Source organism: Phycodurus eques, chromosome 13, assembly GCF_024500275.1.
Source record: "Phycodurus eques isolate BA_2022a chromosome 13, UOR_Pequ_1.1, whole genome shotgun sequence".
Lineage (NCBI taxonomy): Eukaryota > Metazoa > Chordata > Actinopteri > Syngnathiformes > Syngnathidae > Phycodurus > Phycodurus eques.
The window spans coordinates 16,528,995-16,549,470 of NC_084537.1; the positions used below are offsets into that span (position 1 = coordinate 16,528,995).

At 42.0% G+C, this 20,476-nt stretch overlaps 1 protein-coding gene across 2 annotated transcripts in view; it reads left to right on the forward strand.

Moving 5' to 3' along the window:
* tnn (tenascin N) overlaps positions 1–17,266 on the forward strand; it is a 34,597-nt gene extending 17,331 nt beyond the window's left edge. The window contains exons 8-20 of one of the 2 annotated variants that reach the window (XM_061693976.1): positions 37–126; positions 5,910–6,173; positions 6,603–6,866; positions 6,967–7,230; positions 7,326–7,589; positions 8,270–8,533; positions 11,387–11,517; positions 12,588–12,726; positions 12,800–12,951; positions 13,035–13,131; positions 13,203–13,367; positions 13,868–14,031; positions 15,115–17,266. In XM_061693976.1, the coding sequence (XP_061549960.1) occupies positions 37–126; positions 5,910–6,173; positions 6,603–6,866; positions 6,967–7,230; positions 7,326–7,589; positions 8,270–8,533; positions 11,387–11,517; positions 12,588–12,726; positions 12,800–12,951; positions 13,035–13,131; positions 13,203–13,367; positions 13,868–14,031; positions 15,115–15,261 (2,405 nt within the window). In that variant the 3' untranslated portion in view covers positions 15,262–17,266. The remainder of the gene's footprint in view (positions 1–36; positions 127–5,909; positions 6,174–6,602; positions 6,867–6,966; positions 7,231–7,325; positions 7,590–8,269; positions 8,534–11,386; positions 11,518–12,587; positions 12,727–12,799; positions 12,952–13,034; positions 13,132–13,202; positions 13,368–13,867; positions 14,032–15,114) is intronic. The other variant, XM_061693977.1, reaches the window with a different exon arrangement.
* Positions 17,267–20,476: the final 3,210 nt, after the last annotated feature.

The window sequence follows — 20,476 nt, forward strand, 5'->3', positions numbered from 1 at the left end:
GCGTGCTGACTGCAGTTTATCATATTTTTCCCGCAGGTCTGTATCCAGGAACAGAATACTTGATTGCAGTGCAGGCTATAAAAGGACCAATTGAGGGGAACTCTTCCACGGTCACAGGTTCTACAAGTCAGTGTCAAACTGCATTTCTGCATCTCATCTGTGTATTGTATAAACCTGATAAACCTCTCCAGAGCATTTATGCTTTTAATTGGGCCGCTACCTACCGTGCCTGGTTGAGCCTGTGTAAAAGCTAACAGCCAAGAAATTAATAGGAAAACCTGAATGTTGTTGCACACAATGACATACGATACAACCCTCCACGCGCGCCCAATGATAACATAACAATTAAGGAATAAAGTCCCGCCATCGAGAGCTACAATTATGGGTTAATGACGTAAAGGGCAGGAATTTACATCCTCATAATGTGGGCCACTTCTAATGACAAGTGCGGTCACGGAGGGGAAACGTGATATCAGAATCGTCTTTATTTGCCAAGTATGTCCAAAAAACATGCAAGGAATTTGTCTCCGGTAGTTGGAGCCGCTCGAGTACGACAACAGACAGTCAATTGACAGAGAACACTTTTGAGGCATAAAGACATTGAGAAAAACAGTCGCTGAGCAATATTTGTAGTATTTCTCTTGGCTGCACCGCTTCCAGTATGCGGATGATTTTTTTTTTTTTTTTTTTGTCCAATCACATTTTAGCCTCTATGTACCGGCTTCCATGTCAGTCTAATCTCCCCTTGGGCATTCAGAATCAGTAGTGCTGGCTCACCAGTGTATTTGATCATGTTAGAGGTAGTACGCTGACCAGACAGGTGTTCCAAGTTCTGCTTCCTTATTTCCTCAAACTATTTTTTTCCCTCTTCACGTCTTGTCTCATCCACAGTGGTAAATCAGCTCAAATGCGGTCATGCAGTTGATGTCTGTCTTTTAAAACCATACGCAGCCATTTTAAATGTTTTTATGTATCTCTTCTTTTGAAGCCCCCTGCTATTTTTTCTTCCGTCACCTGCTCCTGTGATAAGTACGAATATGCGCGGAGAATCTACAGTAGACAGAGCTGTCTTAGCCCTGTCAGTGGCTACAATCTTTCATTTGAGCTGTTCTCTGAAAGGGATTTTAACAAGAATTGAAGATGCTCTACTTGCCATTGGAGATGTTCTGGTCTCGTCAGTGCAACACGAGCTCCTATTATCTATTAATACTTGTTTTAGGTAGGCCAGACTGACTGAGTGTGGAAGGGAAATTCAGGGCAAGTTAGAAGAAATTGCAGAATTTAACTGGTAGTGCTTGCAATCATTATATACACTGGCCTATTTTGAAGTCGAAGGGATTTTTAAAATTATTTTATTTGCCTGAGGGGTTTCTTCTTGCTGGAAATGACACAAATAAGTTGCAAAAGCTGCTGTGTTGAGAATTTGTAGGGAGAAATAAAGACCAGACTGATGGCAGCATACAGAAACTTTCCAACTTCAAGGATCTAGATCAAGATCTAGACAAAAATGTGGTTGTCCTCTAGCTCTAGGCAAACATGCAAAAAAACTGGCACCAGTTTAAAAGTAAAAAAATAAATAAAACATTTGACAGAACAGTTGATAAATGACTTGCCCTTCATATTTGAAATGTTTTCACAAGAATGCAAACTGTCTTTTCTGTCTTGTGCACCTCGATCAAGTAATTAATCAACCCGGGGTTGGACTATCATTCCCTGAGACTCTCATTGTTGTTGTTTTTTAACTGAGATTGCAAGCCAGGCCAAATACCTTTGGCCATATTTTGCAGCAGTCACTTCCCAACCTTGTCTCGCTCACGCATGTATTTACTGTATTCTACACTGTATACCACAAATGGGGGAAAAAAGAAAATCTTTATCCACATTTTCACACCCCCTAAAATCTTATTGAACCCCCAGTTGGAAACACTTGCTGCTGTGCAAAAAAAATATGTAAAACGAATAAATAAAATAGAAACCGTAGTAAATGAGCCCTGCAAAGCAATGGCCGAAAAATTGTGGAAAATTGTCTGAATCAGCAGCCATTGCGGAACAATGGTGTTCAAAACTGTGACCGTTACAGAGGTGAGTGTCTCAATGTTTAAGTAAAACAGGCTAATCAAAGCCATTCGGAGTGGGCATGTCCAAGTGGCTAACGTCCTAGGAGGCATAACAAGGCTTACCACCGCAGCTGCTCCGAATTTACATTCAATGAAATTACCAGCAAGGCCCATATAACCAAAAGCAGATGGACAGGAAGCAAAAATGTTGAGTCTTGGTATTACGGGGGACAGCTTATATGGTCCAGTGAGGTGTAGTCTGTCTGCAAGGCTTATCAGTCAAAGGTTGTATTAAGTGGTCCTCTGCAGGAAAAATCGCAAGCCAAAATGCGCAAGGGAGGGGTGAAGAATAACATGCAAGGACCCAGAGAACGGTTGCAGAATTTCTCTTTCTCCTTCGCTCTGGTCAGACATGTCTGCTAAAAATTATGTGCATTTTTGGTTTGCTTTAGATGGAATATAAATGTGGTTTGGTTCTATTTGTAGAAGTCACGTTGCGTCTGCTGCTTCAAGACCTTTTCGCACTATTTGCATATTCTCAAATATAAAGAAAAAAAGAACTTTCAACTCCTAATGCACTGTAACTTGTGCTCATGTATTTAGGCTGTGTATATCAATGAAGTTGTTTCAGATATCGGCTGATATATTGGATGTCTAATATTGGCCTTTTTTTAGCCTCCAATATCAGTATTGGCATTGGCCCTAAAAATCCCATATTGGTCAGGTTCTAGCCATCCATCCATCCATTTTCTGAGCCGCTTATCCTCACAAGGGGCACGGGAGTGCTGGAGCCTATCCCAGCGATCATCGGACAGGAGGGGTACACCCTGAACTGGTTTCCAGCCAATCGCAGGGCACATACAAACAAACAACCATTCGCACTCACATTCACACCTACGGGCAATTTAGAGACTTCAATCAACCTACCATGCATGTTTTTGGGATGTGGGAGGAAACCGGAGTGCCCGGAGAAAACCCACGCAGGCACGGGGAGAAAATGCAAACTCCACACAGGCGGGGTCGGGGGATTGAACCCTGGTCCTCAGAACTGTGAGGCAGACGCTCTAAACAGGCGGCACTGTGGACGGTTCTAATAATAATAAATTAATGGATGAAATAATAATTCAGAATCGTGCCACAATCCCTATTTATAATAGACAAATGCAATCTAAGCTACTGTTTATGCCGTCTCTGACATAAAAGGAATTATCTATGACACTCAGGTGTCTTTGAACTTCATGTTAGTAATGAGCAAGAAGGAATATGTAATCCCTATATGGGGTCTAATAATGGGCATAAAACAGGTTGTCTTGTGGCCAATACTATTGTAAATTGTCTTATGTATGCAGATGACCTGGTTCTTCTTAGATAATATAGTGCTGGGTTGCAACAGATGCTGAAGGTGTGCTCTCAGTATGGCATAGATCATGAAATTAAATATAATGCTAGAGGTTTCCAACATTTGATTTGTCAAACTAATCTCCATGTGAATGAGGAAATTAAATATAGGTCATGTCAAAGGATAGGATGGATGACAAAGCGCTGTAAAATATATTCCCAGGTTTAACATGCTTATTTAGAAAGTTTTCTACGCGCTCTGATTTTGTTAACTGTTTGTTAACTGTTCAGTGTTCGGGCCCTACAGGTACATCTCAATAAATTAGAATAGTGTCAAAAGCTTCATTAAGTTAGATAGTTCAATTCAAAAAGTGAAACTCATTATAGAGATGCACGACACACACTCTGTTGTTTTTACCATCGTGGCTTCTGAGTAAACTAAAATGTACCACCTGAAGGGGATTTCTTGGAGCAAAATAAACCTTTTACACACAAAATAAACCTTTTACACACTACAAAGATTAGTTTCAAAAGTTTGTGATGTCTTTTAGACCATCAAGCTGTACTCTTATGGGCTTGTAAAGCACACGGAAATAGAGGAGAGTTTAGCAGATGGACCGTTACTTTCTTCTCCTTCATGTATCATCGATCAGTCTTCATCAAGCCGAGCGCAACCGTGACGCCAGACAAACCTTGAACTGCTCCACAAAGGAATAATCCCTAATGATGATCGCTTTTACATTTCGTTTCGCTTCCCGTGTCTCTGCTGGGCGCTGGTGCCGCGCCTTCCTTTTCACACTCCTCCGTCATCAATCTTCCCTCAACACACACTGACGCCCGTCATCGTGCATGGCTCGCATGGCTCTCATGTCTCCTGTGATACCGCGTAACCATAGACGTTACACACGGACGACCTCTGTGCTGGCGTTGTGTGCAAGGACACCGGTTGAGTTTGGTTTTCCCTCGAATGTCATGAAACAGTGACTCAGTTGGTGTTCCGTTCAATGTAAGCCAGTATCTGTTCTACAATTTAAGGGGAAACCCTTCCTCTGACCCTGCTACTTTTTATCTGTGGTTTTGAAAGTGGGAGACAACAACCAAGTGACAGACGTCTTGTTTGCTTTCTACTCCTTACTGGTGGATGCAAGATTCTGATATCCAACTACTCATGCTTACTATGAGCCATTTTGGGCAAATGAATTAAAGGATTTGGGCATATTTTTCAATTGTGTATACTGCTCATCCTGTTGAGGCTCGGCCTATCCCGGACGACTTTGGACGAGAGGCAGAATACAACCTGGACTGGTCAGCAGTCAATTGCATGCAGTTCGCAGTGATTCTATTAAGATTTTGTTTTGTTTTTTTTACCTCCAAAGCACACCCATGGAGCTGGCAAACCAGATGCCAGACTACCACCGACTCTTTTGTTGGTCTAGAAGGAAGGCTTCCATTACGCTAGTAGCTGGGGTCTGTGACCACAGGCTTCTGGCGAGAAGCCAACTGTGGTCACGCGCAGTTATGTGAAACAGAGATGCATACTGTGACGCATGGATGTTACATTGGTGGTGACGTCGCTCCGGGTTTCCTCGCTGCCAGTGTGAAGTCGAGGTGCACATTGTTGTTCCGCTGGCACTAACATCAGAACCGAACCAGCATTGGCACCAGCTAAGATTGAAAGGGGTAGCTGAGACCGAATTTGTTGGACGGCGACTTTGCTTTCAGTACAACAGGGCGTTAAAATTCCCACCTCAGTTCCAGTGTCTATCTGACATTGAAAATGATATTTAGTCAGAAAAGATGACTTGTACAGTGTAACTGTATCCTGCTTATTGACTGCAGTTCAGTTAGCTAAATTGGGTGCGTTATTACTTCCTGTTTCTGAAATACATGAGAGTGATAGAAGATTCTGCACGTCAAGAATAAATTATGGCCCCAAAGATCGAAGGACAGATTGATTTATGGCACCCCTAATAAAAACCACAAAGGAATGTACTGTACATGATGATTTTATTACCTCCTGTTGTCAAAACAAATCGAAGTGTAGAATGATTAATGACCCCTCAAAAAAGGAATGTTTAGAATTGTATTACCACCTGTTGTTAAAAGATCAAAAGATTGCTGAAATTAATAAATACAACAAAAACCACACACCTTTAAACTACCAAATGTGCATCGAGCTTTTACTGTCATTGCTCTCTGACAGTTTTACATAATACATAATAAATAAATAATACATAAAATAATACATAAATGGCGGAGCATCAATCAACCACAGCATTTGTTTCTGACATAAACTGAATTATCACAGTCAGACGTGCTTCTGGATTTGACCACTAATGTTCTTTGACAATGTAACGGTTTTATTGAGGGTTGGCATAAATGAATCAGGGGCCATAAACCAATGGCCATTTTCGGGGTTGCTATTTGTTTTCCATGGTACGTGGCTACTTGTCTTCTTCAAAAGGCATGTCCATTTCTAAATTATAGGATTATTTTTTTGACTGTCCTCCTCAGACATTGACGCTCCAACAAACCTGGTCACCAGTCAAGTAACAGAAGATACTGCAACGGTTTCTTGGGACCCAGTCCAGGCCCAAATCGAGGGCTATATGTTGACGTACACCTCAGATGCGGGCTCCAGCGGCGAGATCCCTGTTGGGCGCGACATGACTTCATACACGCTGGTTGGCCTTAAGCCCGGCGTGGTCTACACCATCGACATCTGGGCCTTCAGGGGGAATAAGGTCAGCAGGAAGAGTTTCACCATGGCTGAGACAGGTAAACTTTAAACGATCCTAAGAACTACAAATTTGATATTGATGAAAAGATTCATCAAACATGGCTGAATTTGATCAGCTGGGTGCGGAGCATCACTTCTTCTAAAATTTGAAGGACCTCAGTGCAGTTATTATTACATTTGTTGCCTTTTTTGGCCATCCAGAGCCTCCAGAACTGAGCAGGCATGTTACACTTAATACCTCTTCACCTCAGTGCCAGCAGTGGATATTTGAACTTTCACGCCAAAAGGCAACTCGGCCAAAATCGGCTGGAGACCTTCCTGTAAGGCGCATAGAAACCCAGCCAGGGATGAATTTCTGAAGGGCCCGTCATCAATGTGTTGAATGTCACTTTGCTGTCTAAACATCTTACATTTTGAGAGATTCTGCCTTTTTGCTTACTAACCTGAACCACCACCATTCCTTGTAGAGATGGACGCTCCTACTAACCTCTTGGCCCAGAAAGAAACAGAGAGCAGCTTGAAGGTATCATGGGAGGGCGTCCATGCAGAAATCGACGGCTATGTGCTGACCTACCGTTCTCCTGACGGCTCAAACGAGGAAATCCCACTTGGGCCTGACAGTAACACTTACACAATAAAAGGCTTGCGGTCCGGAGTCATCTATACAGTCTACATCTGGGCTGTCAAGGGGAACAAAGTCAGCAGGAAGGTCTCAACACAAGCAGAGACAGGTCTTCAATATGACTTACCTCGTCACATCTTTAGATATAGTACCTAACCTCCCAAATTTTAGTGTATAAGTGAAGCTTGTCTACCAACATTCTCCTCTAGAACTGGATGCTCCAGCTAACCTCTTAGCCCACGATGAGACAGAGAGCAGCTTCAAGGTCACATGGGAGGGCGTCAAGGCAGAAATCGACGGCTACGTGCTAAAGTACCGTTCCCCTGATGGCTCGAGCGAGGAAATCCCAGTTGGGCCTCACACTAGCACTTACACAATAAGCGGCTTGAGGCCTGGAGTCCTCTACACAGTCCGCATCTGGGCTGCCAAGGGAAATAAAGCCAGCAGGAAGGTCTCAACACAAGCACAGACAGGTCTTCAATTTGACTTCTTTACATCTTTACTCTTTACATGACCTTGTACTACTTAAGTGAATGAGTAAAGCTTTTCTACTAACATTATCTTCTAGAACTGGACACTCCTGCTAACCTTTTAGCCCATGATGAGACAGAGAGCAGCTTCAAGGTGTCGTGGGATGGTGTCCAGGCAGAAATCGACGGCTACGTCCTCACATACAGCTCTTCGGAGGGCGTTAGTGGGGAGATCTCTCTGGGACCAGACACCACTTCCTACAGCGTGACGGGCTTGAGACCAGGCGAGGTGTACACTGTCTACATCTGGGCTGTCAAGGGAAGCAAAGTCAGCAGGAAGGTCTCAACACAAGCGCAAACAGGTGTTAAAAGCCCCACTGGCTACATGTCGATGCCGTTGTTATCCTCTGTGTCATTGTCATTTGAGGATACGTGGCCAAATCGGAAGCTATCGTGGAGCTGAGTCAAGTTGAGACAATACTGTGCACTGGAAAAGCAATCCCTCAAATGATGTCAGTCTGCTCCTAAAAAGCACATCACTTTGTTTTTGTACAAAATCTAACTAGAGTCTTTGGTAAATAGTGTCAACCGGAATGTCGCTAAGTAAAGCGCTGGGATCTGCCAAGTTTGGATTGTTAACGAAAATGAACCAGAACAGCACATTTCGTTTCAATGGATCTGTTCATTCTTCATCTATTTTGTATCTTATTTCTGCTCATTGGCAAAGACATATTGGACCTCCACCCATTTTCTTACTTTAGCTCTTGAGCAGTCCCACTCAGGTGCAGATGTAATCTTTCCTTCCTTCCTTACTTCCTTCTTGGAGCATCTTTCTTTTAAAGTTAGTAAGTTAACTACTGACAACAATGGAACAATCGTTCCCCTCGTTCTAGCTTCAGAATGAAGATACAAGGGCCTGCTTCAGTTTTCTCATCAATTAATCATATTTTACATACTACGACTATTTTTTTATTTTCTTGAAACAATACTGCTTGAAGTGCATCAGTTGTATTAACTGCATCTTACTAACATTTTCCTCTAGAACTGGACGATCCTGCTAACCCCTTAGCCAGAGACCAAACCGAGAGCAGCTTCAGAGTGACCTGGGACACCGTCCAGGCAGAAATCGACGGCTATGTACTCACCCACAGTTCCTCAGAGGGCTCAAGTGGGGAAATCCACGTTGGTCCCGAGAGCGATTCTCACAGTCTGACTGGTTTGAGGCCCGGTGTCGTCTACACGGTCTACATCTGGGCCGTCAAAGGAGGCAGAAGCAGCAGGAAGATTTCAGTACAAGCAGAGACAGGTCAGTCCAACAAAAAATAACTCCAAACACTCAAACGTAACACTTTCACTGATTGGTGGACCCTTAATTTTGAACTCTCCCACGAAGACACAGGGGGATGGGGAGGACAATAACAGTGTCGGTGACTGCAAAGGATCATTACAGAATAATTGTTTATGTTTCAACGTCAGCACAAAAAATTACATTCACTATAAACACGTGCACAAACTGTGACAGTACATCACTGTGCATCTTGCAGCTCCACTATATTCCTCGCTTATTCCCCACATAAACACCAATGTTGTCAGGTTATACCTTTACTTGATTAAAAACCGTTACAGGTAACAAATTCCTTTTGGGGTGGGGCAGCATTGCCGCCCTGTGTGGCCGCACATGTTGCACATGCCAGGAAGCGTCGCTGTTCAAGGTGGTGGTAAGATGTGACCCTATGTTGATAAACAGTGCAATAGCTTGAATTAAAATTGAATCCAGCATTATTGAAATGATTAGATTCTTAATATTGATTACCATAACTGATTGTAAAAGTAGTTTTTTTTTTATTATCTTGGAATCGTGATGTATTATTCTTCTTCAGACACATTTCTTGACTGTTGGGGGTCTCAACATGCCTGAAGTCTCACCAATTTTTGAAAGCCATGTGAAAATGTATGTATTTTAGGGGTTCCCCCAACACAACCCCCAAAACTCACTCAATAGTGTCTGTCCCCTGGAAAGTTAGAAAAAAATATGCTGATCGACACAAAATCGGGTGGACATACCATGACACTAGCGTTTTTGTAAAAACTATTTTTGATCCAGCTCTTGTATAGGATCTTTTTTAGATGTACAGGTTTACATAATGAACTAAGTTTATGACCACATCTAATAGTCAGTAACACAAAGGTAGGCGTCTATAGCACATTTTGTGGATGGCTGAAAAGCGCTTTTCACACGCCAAACATTCCATATGTACTTTCTCGGGGTTTGCATTGCTTTCACAGTTCACATTTTATTAGGAAAAATCCTCAGGAAGCAACAGAACCCTTTATTTTGGCAGGGCAGGCTTCCCAGAGATCAGCATACAGTACATTCTGTAGTTGAGTATGGGTCAGCAGCAGTGGCACATGGTGGATGGCTTACAACAAACGTATCTTTGTGCAAAACACAAACACACCCGAACACTTTTTAATTACCTAGTAAAGGTGTGGCCTCACTTTTGGACTATAGACGTATCTTGTTTAAACCTGCCGACCAATAGTGGTCATGCAAGACAATAATAATTCATATAAGACCTTTTTGGACAAGTGCCTAAATACGTCAATTAATTATGTCGCAAAGCAATACCACTATAGTTAATGTCCTCTCAGATTTCCTTCAGCCTTCAAATTACATCTGGGTTTTTTTTTGTGTGTGTTTTTGAGGGCCCAAGGATCAGCCAGTGCAAATACCCTCATGGAGCTGCTGTTTTTATTATTCACATTTATTAATCACCTTTCTGTCCCCTCCTCCCCCCCAAAATAAGCATATTTTGCAAGTGCCTGTATCTTGATAACATTTTTTATATTTTAGGGGTAAACACTGAAAACAATCCCCCAATGAATTCACTCAGTAATATCCTGTTCGAAAAAGTCTCAAGGACTCATGCCCCAAGTTGAACAGGAAGTTGATCATTTTGGTTTGAAGGAGCCACTTTGGGTGAATTTCATGGCTCGTACCTTGACGAACAGCGACTGGGGAATTTGTCCAAATGGGCCCCAGTGGCGAGGAGTTTTTTTTAGACAGATGATGTCCATTGTCCATTGATGTCCATTTCAAGGATTCCTCTTGAAAAGGGGTGTGAGGGCCTCTTCATCATTTTAATTATATTTAATTTTCTCTTTAGGGTTAGGGTTTATTAAGTGGGACTTGTGACAGTGACTTTTTCCACAAATGAAAACCAGTACAAATCTGAACTCCATCCATTTTCCATACTGCTTATCCTCAGAAGGATTGGAGGTGAGCTGTTGCCTATCCCAGCTGACTTTGGCGGGGTACAACCTGGACTGATTGTCAGCCCATTGCAGGGGGACATAGAGACATATACAGCAGACATGTGAGGCAGATATGCTAACCACTATACCACCATGCTGCCAATCTGAAAGCAATAAACTAAAATCATGATTTATTATTTTCCTTTTCAGAGGACCACTTAAATTCCAATATCAATGACTAATTTAAGGTACTAGGTTCAATCAGGTAGCATGGTTTCCTGGTGGTTAGCGCATCTGCCTCACTGTTCTAAAGTTCTGGGTTCGAATCTTGCATCGGGCCTTCTGGTTTGGGAGTTTGCTCGTACTCCAGGTGCTTGCGTGGGCCTTCGCCAACATTCCAAAAACATTTATGTTAGGTTCATCAAAGACTGAAAATTGTAGGTGTAATTCCGAGTGTGACCCAGGTGTACCAGCCGCTCACCCAAAGCCAGCTAGAATAGGCTCCAGCTGACACTAATGACAGCAAGTGCTATAACTTCATGGATGGATGGATCTCCAATGTTGCTCACGCCCCACACTATGATTACTGCGCCCATGTGCACGCGTCAAACAAATTAGCTCAGTGTTTATTTTTAAACAGGACAAGCTAATTGCTGGTTTATCTGCACAAAGCAAATGAAAACCATGCATGCAAATAATTGTCAGCTTTGGTTCCGAGCGTCAAGTGGAGGAAGACAGAAAAAACAAAAACAAAAATGCTGTCGACTGTACTGCACACCAGAGGGATGATCGTCATTTGCAATTTCAAGCTTTACAGCCCCCCAAATCCAACCTAATTAACTCCAGTATAACTTAGCAGCATGAATGAGTATTCACGTGTCGTCTGCTGTGATTCAACTGACAGACATTGACGCTCCGAAGGACCTGCGGGCTTTGGGTGTCACCACAGAGTCTGCAACGTTGAGCTGGGCCGCTCCTTTGGCTGACATTGATGGCTACGTCCTTAGCTACAGGGATGAGGATGGCAACATGGAGGTGGGTCGAACATGTAAAGACAACTAACAATATTAAAATTGGCAACTATGCAGACAATGTCAAAGGAGGCTCTCTGAGGCACTGTGAATATCTAGGCTTGAATGTGTCTATTCTTGTCATCATGTCTAAATGTATTCCATTTACTAGAGGTGCCTTGTATGCATCCTTTATTTTCAAGGTCTGTGCAAGGCTTCCCTCTTGTGGTCATGTAGAGAATTTTACCAAGTTTGGTCTCCAATGAATCACCCACAAATTGTGAGTGACCACTTATTATTGTGAGTGAGCCCTTATTTCTCCCTGAATAATAAAGGTGACATATTATGCGTTTTATTCACAATCTATTCAATTTCCCAGGTGCTTTAACGACATGTCTGTGATATGCTTATGTCAAAATACCCCAAGGATCGAGAATTATGCCTCAATTGTTGCTGGGCTAACGGCGAATCAGAAATTTGCTGTGTGTGCATGGAGAAACTTGGTGTGGCACTTTTCTGTTCTTAGTGCAAAAATAAAGGTCCATAAAGGCATGCTTGGATGAGTGTGGTGTGGAAAAACATGCGCAGAACCCTATAAGCCATTGAATACCTTTGATGAACTACAGTGGACCCCTGCTGTTTGCGGGGGGATAGGAACCAAGGCCGTCCGTGAATGACAAACATCAGCGAATAGTGTCATTGACGCACCCTTGTAATTGCCATGAAAAAATAAATTTTTCGGGGGAAAAAAATAAAATAAGCGGGGGTCAGGTAAAAAAAATGTGAATAAGTAGGGATTTCTGGAAATAAGTGGGTAAAAAAAACAAAAACAGGGAGAATAGGTGAATTTGCGAATGTCGAACTGCAAACGTGCGGGGGTTCACTGCAAATACTGTACGTTCTTTTGGATGAAGGTCTCTCGGTGCAACTCCTGTTACCCCAAAGTCACGTATGTCGGGCTCAATTCCAGCCAATTGACACAAGATCTGGGTTTCGGCACAGGGTGCTACACGGTGGCTGCCCACCACTCTTGAGAGATGGGTTTATTTCGCTGTAAAAGTGACCGTGCGGTAATCTGCTGTGTTGTGTGCTCAGACTGTTGAGAAGCACCTTGGAGCCAGAGAGACCAGCTTTGCCGTATCAAGCCTCCAGATGGCCAAGATATACATGGTCAGCATCATCGCTTATAGAGGGAGCAGGAGGAGCAAAGCGGTGGAAACCGTCTTCAAAACAGGTCTGCTCACATCATAACGCAAGCTTGGGCCAAATGCCGAATCTCACTAAGCTTTTTGACACGTCTTCCGTAGATGGCCTCATGTACCCCTTCCCCATGGACTGCCTTCAGATCATGAAAAATGGCATCAAGAAGAGTGGCATCTACACCATATACATCAACAATGACAACTCCAAACCAATAGAAGCGTACTGCGACATGGATACTGATGGAGGCGGCTGGCTGGTACGCTGTCCCTTTTTCAATAGCAAGAATATAAATGCGTATGGGATTGCTGTGTCTCGTACTGTATGTGGTGTTCCCTTCAGGTCCTGCAGCGTCGCACTACTGGAAAACTGGACTTCATGAAACGCTGGAGGCAGTACGTAGCTGGTTTTGGCAACATGACCGACGAGTTTTGGATCGGTGAGAACTCTGGAGTACGTCCTGCTGAATACGTCACGCAGACTGATCTGTTTTTGTTTTGTTTACTTCAGGGCTGGATAAGATCCACAAGATGACCGACACAGCCATCCAGTACGAGGTGAGGTTCGATTTGGGCCTCGGCTCCGAGAGGGCCTACGCCGTCTACGACGGCTTCAAGATCGCCCCTGCCAGGCAGAAGTTTGCGCTCACCGTCGGCAACTACAGAGGGACAGCAGGTAGACTCGACATGTAGAATTTATCAAAAGACACAAGCAATTTAAAAGATCAACTTAGAGGCAACAGGATTTGTTACTTATTTAATGAGAAAATAATCGGTACAAATACATGTAGTAAGTTGCAAAATGAGTCATACAAAGTCATGTTTTTCCACTTTTTTTTGTCACTTCCAGCTTAAAAAAAACAAAACAAATAAACGTTTTCGACTAATAAATGCACTTCAAGTCGAAATGCACTCAGGATATAAATAAACATGGGTTTAAATCTATATTCAGATTCTAATTGGTTATTTCTCAGGTAGGAAGTCCTGTCAGGTTTTTGTCAGGTTTAGAGGTTGGACATTTATCGACTTATTGTACGACGCCACAATGTCCGAAAGCAACACTGCTGCATCAATGTCGATATTTGTCCAGTGGGTCAGCAGAACGTGATGACACAGTGACGTTCGGAAGTATTTACCGGCGCTTGATCGATGGGGTCTGTCTATGTCGCTGCCCAGGTGATGCAATGACCTACCACCAAGGTCGCCCCTGGACGACTCTGGACTCGGATAACGACATCGCCCTCGGCAACTGTGCCCTCACGCATCGTGGGGCCTGGTGGTACAAAAACTGTCACCTGGCCAACCTCAATGGTAAATGGGGAGACAACAGACACAGTCTGGTGAGTAATCGGAGATACGCCTCATTAACTTCAAACGTCAAATAGTTTACTCTAGCCAGCATTTACACTGGAACCTCCATTCGTCCATTTTCTCTCATCCTTGTCCTTAATAGACACAATGGACTGGATGCCAGCCAATTGCAGAACACATATAGTCAAACAAACACTCGCACCTAAGGACAATTTAGACCCAACATGCTTGGTCTTAGAGCCATGATTGATACAATAAATAAAATGATGAGTTGACTAAGCAGTAATAGGGGGAAATGAATCTGTACGCACTTCCCTCTGCACTGAAGCACTACAGGTATCCAATTTGAATTAAACAGGCATACTCCAATGCATCTAATCTATTTACACTTGTTATTGTCTAAAAAAAAAAACATCCTGACTTTCAATCTTGAGGAGACATTATCTCATATAGGGCTCCCACAGAATGAGGGAAGAGGTGGAGTTTTACCACACTTCTCATAGTTCAAGTGTCCAAGAATGTTCATTGATTTGTCCTCCACCTATTTTCAACGCTTTAAATTGGTTAATAAGGCATAAAAATTACGGACAATTTGTGGACGAACCAATAGAATCAGTTTGTGAAAAAATATCAAATTGACCGTATTTCCACCCGACAGAGAAGATTTGTTGCATTAATTAGTAATAATTGATTATAATATTGTAAATATTAAAATAACAATCCCAGTAAAATAAACAATTGTATTACATGATTTGGTTATTTCTTTTATCATTCAAATAATTATAAACAAAATTCAAGTCGGTTTTTATTTATGTAGCACACAAAAGTTATCTCAAGGCACTTTACACAGAACCACACTCCTCATTCATTATGTATATCTATCAATATAAGAAAACCATCAAACTTGGTGGCAGAGACAAGGAAAAACTGCCTCAAAGGAAAAAAAAACTCAAACACAACCCAGATTCTATATATATATATATATATATATATATATATATATATATATATATTTATATGTATAAATATATCAAAAGTTGAGATTCCACTGTATTGTTGTCATGGCTCCTGCGCATTCTGTTGTCATCATGGCTTTCTCTTCCCGCTTCCAGGGGGTCAACTGGGAGCCGTGGAAAGGTCACCTGGCATCCCTGGACTTCACCGAGATGAAGATCCGGCCGGCGGGAGCGTACTCCAGCAGGAAGAGGCGCTCGTTGATGGCCAGAGAGAAGAACCAACGGAACCACCAGGGGAAGTAGAAGACTGCCAACGAGCCATAGATCTCACTCAACTTTGGTGTATTCCGAGTGAGCCTGACCTCTTTAGAATTTAGTCGTACTTGGTGCAAAATAATCAGCATGAAATTTTTGTTAGAAAATATTGGAAAATATATGGCTCCATTTCTATAGCGCTTGAGCCTAACCCATATGACTTTGGGCTATTGACGAAGTACCGCCTAGACTTGTCATCAGCCAATCGCAGGGCACATATGGACAAACCATTCACATTCTCACATTCACACCTATGGACAATCTGGAGTCTTCAATGGGCGAGGGAGCCAGAGTACCTGGAGAAAATCCAAGCAAGCACAGGGAGAACATGCAAACTCCACACAGGACGGCCCGAGTCAAGATTCGTACCCAGAAAGCTCTCGACTGTGAGAAAGACGTGATAACCACTATGCAACCGTGCTTCCCAGTATTGGAAACAATTGCACGAATTACTATTTTTATAGCAAAACAGAGTTAGTAGAGACTCATTTTGTAGGACCAACAATTGATTAGCTGCTAAATTCTCCTAAGGGCATATTATTGGATCACTTGTCTCAATGTGGAACTCATCCATGAATTCACATTCATGTGCACACTTTCAAATAATCTGAGGTCCGCTTGTAAAAATGTTTTTTATCTGTCTTAGTTGAATTTGTATTCGTCTGATAGATAATAAGAAAGTGCCCCTGGTTTTCCCCAACCTTTATTTAGAGAAGGCATTCATTTGACATTACAAAAACCTCACGGTACACCACCATACAAAAATGTCACAAAAAATGAAAAGTATATAAAGAAATAATGATGATCTCATTCCAATTTACTCACAAATGTACTTAGTGTGGTAACTTACTGGAACCCAAAACTATTATTCTGTTGTGTGAGAGGCAATGGGTAGATAAATACAAGTTTGTTATGCCTTCTGTCATCTAGTGGAAGAGCATGTCATTGTTCTGCATGTCACTATACGTCGCTGGCATAGATAGATCAACACAGTGGAACCTCGATTTTCGTGATTAATCCATTCCAGAAAGTCTGACCAAAGCCAAAACGTATGAAATCCACTCCAACTCCGATAATCCGTTACAGACACCCAGAAGTATTAACAAGAAATGCATTTAATAGGGAATATATATAGCTTTTCTTACAAAACTGTTTAAAATAAATCTAAATGACTAATGAAGTGGATAAATGAACATTTAACATAACTTTTACTTTTACTGAAGACCCTAGATGGCATATACAGCGAGAAGGAAGGAGAGGGAAGCCATATTTGGAGTTCTTTCATGACTGAAGTAATTGCGGGCACAGGGAACTTTCTGTTGTATTATGTATAAAGGGTTCAATAAATGGCAAGGTGTATTCCACAATGCAAGCCTATACTAACAACTCACGGCAATAACAAGCCTCCCGGTCTGCTCGGCAACACTGCAAATTTGGGGCAACATCAGCGTAATATCCTGTCAAAACTCAGGCTTTCACAAATAAAAGTACTGACTTTTGACAGGATGTGTTTTGTAGGTGTTGCAGAGCAGACCAGAAGGGTTATTGATTTGAATTGTTTCCGATGCTTTCCGTTAAACGTGCATCAATTCCGGGAAATGAGTGGCTGAGTTACGTAGTTTTTGAACAAAAATCGTGCGGATAGACAAAAACCCGGACAAAATTTAGAAGATTATTTTTTTTTTTAACTAAATTAACTAAACTAAATCATACGAAAACTAGGACATACTGTAATGGAGGTTCCACTGTAAAGAATAATTTTCAAACCAATTGGGTAAACTTTGCTCAATTCCCATGGCACACCTGATATACTCTCACGGCAAATGTGTTGGGAATCACTGGTATACGCAACAAAATTCACCAATTTCGGTTACAAATTGTTTCGAATTCTGAGCCAGATTCCTCTCCAGTGGCTGTATTCAATTTTTGTTCTTTAGCTTGTGTATAAGTTTGATGTTTCATTAGGAAACTAGCATATTTTCCCCAACGATAAGGAGTCTTGTCATAATAATTGGAATAAATGGAAAAAAAAGTTCCATTGTCTTGTGCGTTGTCTTCAAGAACGGATGAGTTTTGGACAAGGCGGCGCAGGCTCGACACGTGCTGTCACATCACATTAGCTGCGCAGGACGAGCGAGCGTATTCGCATTCAGCGCTACCGATCGTCTGCACTTTTGCTGTTTTACATTCCAGCGACGAGGACCGCGCCGATCGATCAACGCGATGGGCCTCAATCAAACATCAATTAGACGTTGTTCCATCTCACTCGCTCTCTGTGTTCACGTCACCGCATGACTCAAAGCTCGTTTTAATCTGCAAAACTGACAAATGTTATTAATATGGCTTTCGGTTTATGTACTTTTCTTTTTCTTCTACTACTGATGAGGACGGAACGCGTCGGCTGACGTTTTTGCTCTGCTGCCAGAGCCGATTTATAAGTGTCTTCCTCTCATTGATTGGACGTTCTTTGAATTGGGAAACCTTCCTGGTCAGTTGTGTGTAATTATAGCCAAGCAGCTAATTGATATGCACCAATCTAAAGTACTGTATATGTTTATAACATGGATACATCCTTTAGTAACGTCAACTCATTTTGCTGATCTTAAACGAGTTTCATGCAATGAACGATTAAGGATAGTACGATAGGATTTACTACTGTACTACTACCTACTATTATAACGACTACTACTTCTAGAATACTACAATGAGCACTACTCCTATGACTTCATACTACTACTAAGACTACTAGCACTACTATTGCTAGCACTACAGTACTACTACGCCTACTACTACTGCTACTAGCACTACTATTATGACTTCATAATAATTCTAAATACTACTACTACTACTACAACTACAACATCTTACTACTGGGACTACTAATATTAATAATACTACTACAAGCACCAAAACAGCTAAAACTACATTACTACTACTACTACTAGCACTAATACTATGAATTCATAACACTATTACATAATACGAAAACTACTCTACTAGCACTACTAAAACAATGACCACATACTACTTACTACCTGCACTACTACAACTTCAACTATGCCGACTACTAGCACTACTACTACTAGGATGAGCACTGCTACTACTTGCTTTAAACGTGCTTAACAAATAGTTAAGCACTAGACAATAGCAATAGACTGGACTACTGCTCGCACTACTACAACAACAACAACTTCAACTACTACATTCTGCTACCAACACTACTACACTACACATACTATTACTACTCGCACTACTACTACTACTACTACTACAACAACTAAACAACGAGAGTCCATTGACTGATGACATGACGTTTCTTCGTAATGAAGTTGTGCAACAACATACAGGAACTGTTTGTGTTCTGCACTTTCAAAACAGTGTCCCAAGTTTCCCAAATTTGAAAATAGTGCAGTCACTGTCTGGACTGGAGCTATTTTCATGACAGTGTTACGACGCCATTTAAACCCAAAAGCTTCAGAAATTCATACGTCCTCACACGCTGCAAGCAGAAAGTCATTTTAAAACAGTACTGTGCAGTACAGGGTCGTGAGTGAGCTGGAGCCTCTCCCAGCTGACTTTGGGTGAGAGGCACCAATAAATGTTCTTGGAATGTGTGATGAAACCAGAATACCCAGAGAAAACCCCCACGAGCGCAGGGAGAACGTACAAACTCCACACAGGAATGAATTTCAAGAATGTTCAACACCCTCACTTTTACCAGTGATATTGTTCAAAACCCACACTTTTCCGGTGATAGGGTTCAACAACCACACTTATCCCAGTGATAGGGTTAAACAAACAAACCTTTCCCAGTCATAGGGGTTAAACACCCTCACTTTTCCAAGTCATAAGGTTGAACACCCTCACTTTTTCCAGTCATAGAGTTCAACACCCTCACTGTTTCCATTCATAGGGTTCAACACCCACACTTTCCCCGGTCATAGGGATTCAACACCCTCACTTTTTCCAGTCATAGGGTTCAACGCCCTCACTGTTTCCATTCATAGGGTTCAAGACCCACACATTTACCGGTCATAGGGTTCAACACCCTGACTTTTTCCTGTGACAGGGTTCAACACCTACACTTTTCCAAAGGTAGGATTCAACTCCCACATTTTTCCCCTTGATGGGGTTCAACACCCACACTTCCCCCCCCCCCCCCCCCCCTCATTATTATCAATATGCCCCACACACAAACTAGCACAATTTCAACTCTGACGGTGGCAGTTTGAGCCTGGAGGGGAAAAAGCTTTCTTTATTCTTTTTACGTTATTTCTCCGGGATTTCTTCCTTTTTTTTCCTTCTTTTTTTTGGAAATTAGAACTCTGAAGTCAAGCGAAGTCAGTGATTCTTTACTTGATGACTTTACTTTCATTGTAAAGTCATCAAAGTCAGAGTTCCAACTGACATTTCTAAGAAAGCGTGTCTTGAAAATGAAATGTCTTTCCACCCACAGTGACTTTAATGAGATTGGTTCCCACCATTGCTCGGCTTAGTTTGGAGGCAGAGTAAACACAAAGAGGAGAAAGAAGAAAAGTTTGACTTCCTAAAATAAAGACCCGACCCAGCACACACACATGCACGCACGCACACACCCTCTTTGTCTCTTCACGTGTAAATAGATGTGGACAGTGAGTGTCTGCCTGAGTCAGTCAGGTTGACACATACGCGTGGGCTCAGCCTGAGCTATTTTTTCCATGAGAACGTCTGTGGCTCTAATAAGGGCGGGTTTGTTTTAACTGGGGGAGAACCTCACGGAAAGAACAGACCAGGCACAGAACACAAATGCGTGCAAGTAGTAACAGAAAAAAAGGAAAAGCAAAAGAAAATCTGCAACTGTGGGTCTGTAACCCCCCCCCCCAAAAAAAGACTTGGTGATCTCTAATGTCTCGTTGTGTTATGCAAAAAATAAGTATCCACAATTAACTCAAAGATTCAAAGTGCATATGACTTTCTTCCCTTAAATTTTTACTTTAAAATCATAATATTGCGATTTTGTTATAAAAGGACAACATTATTCTCATAAAATGACCAACTTTTACGCTGACAATTACGTCTTTGTTCTTGTATTGACTCTGACTTTTTTCCCCTGAAAGAATACAACTTTAATCTCGTAAGATTACAATTCCCCCCCCGCCCCCGACAAATTACGATGTCGTTCTTGTGAAGATTATGACTTCTTCTTCAATCAATCTCACAACCT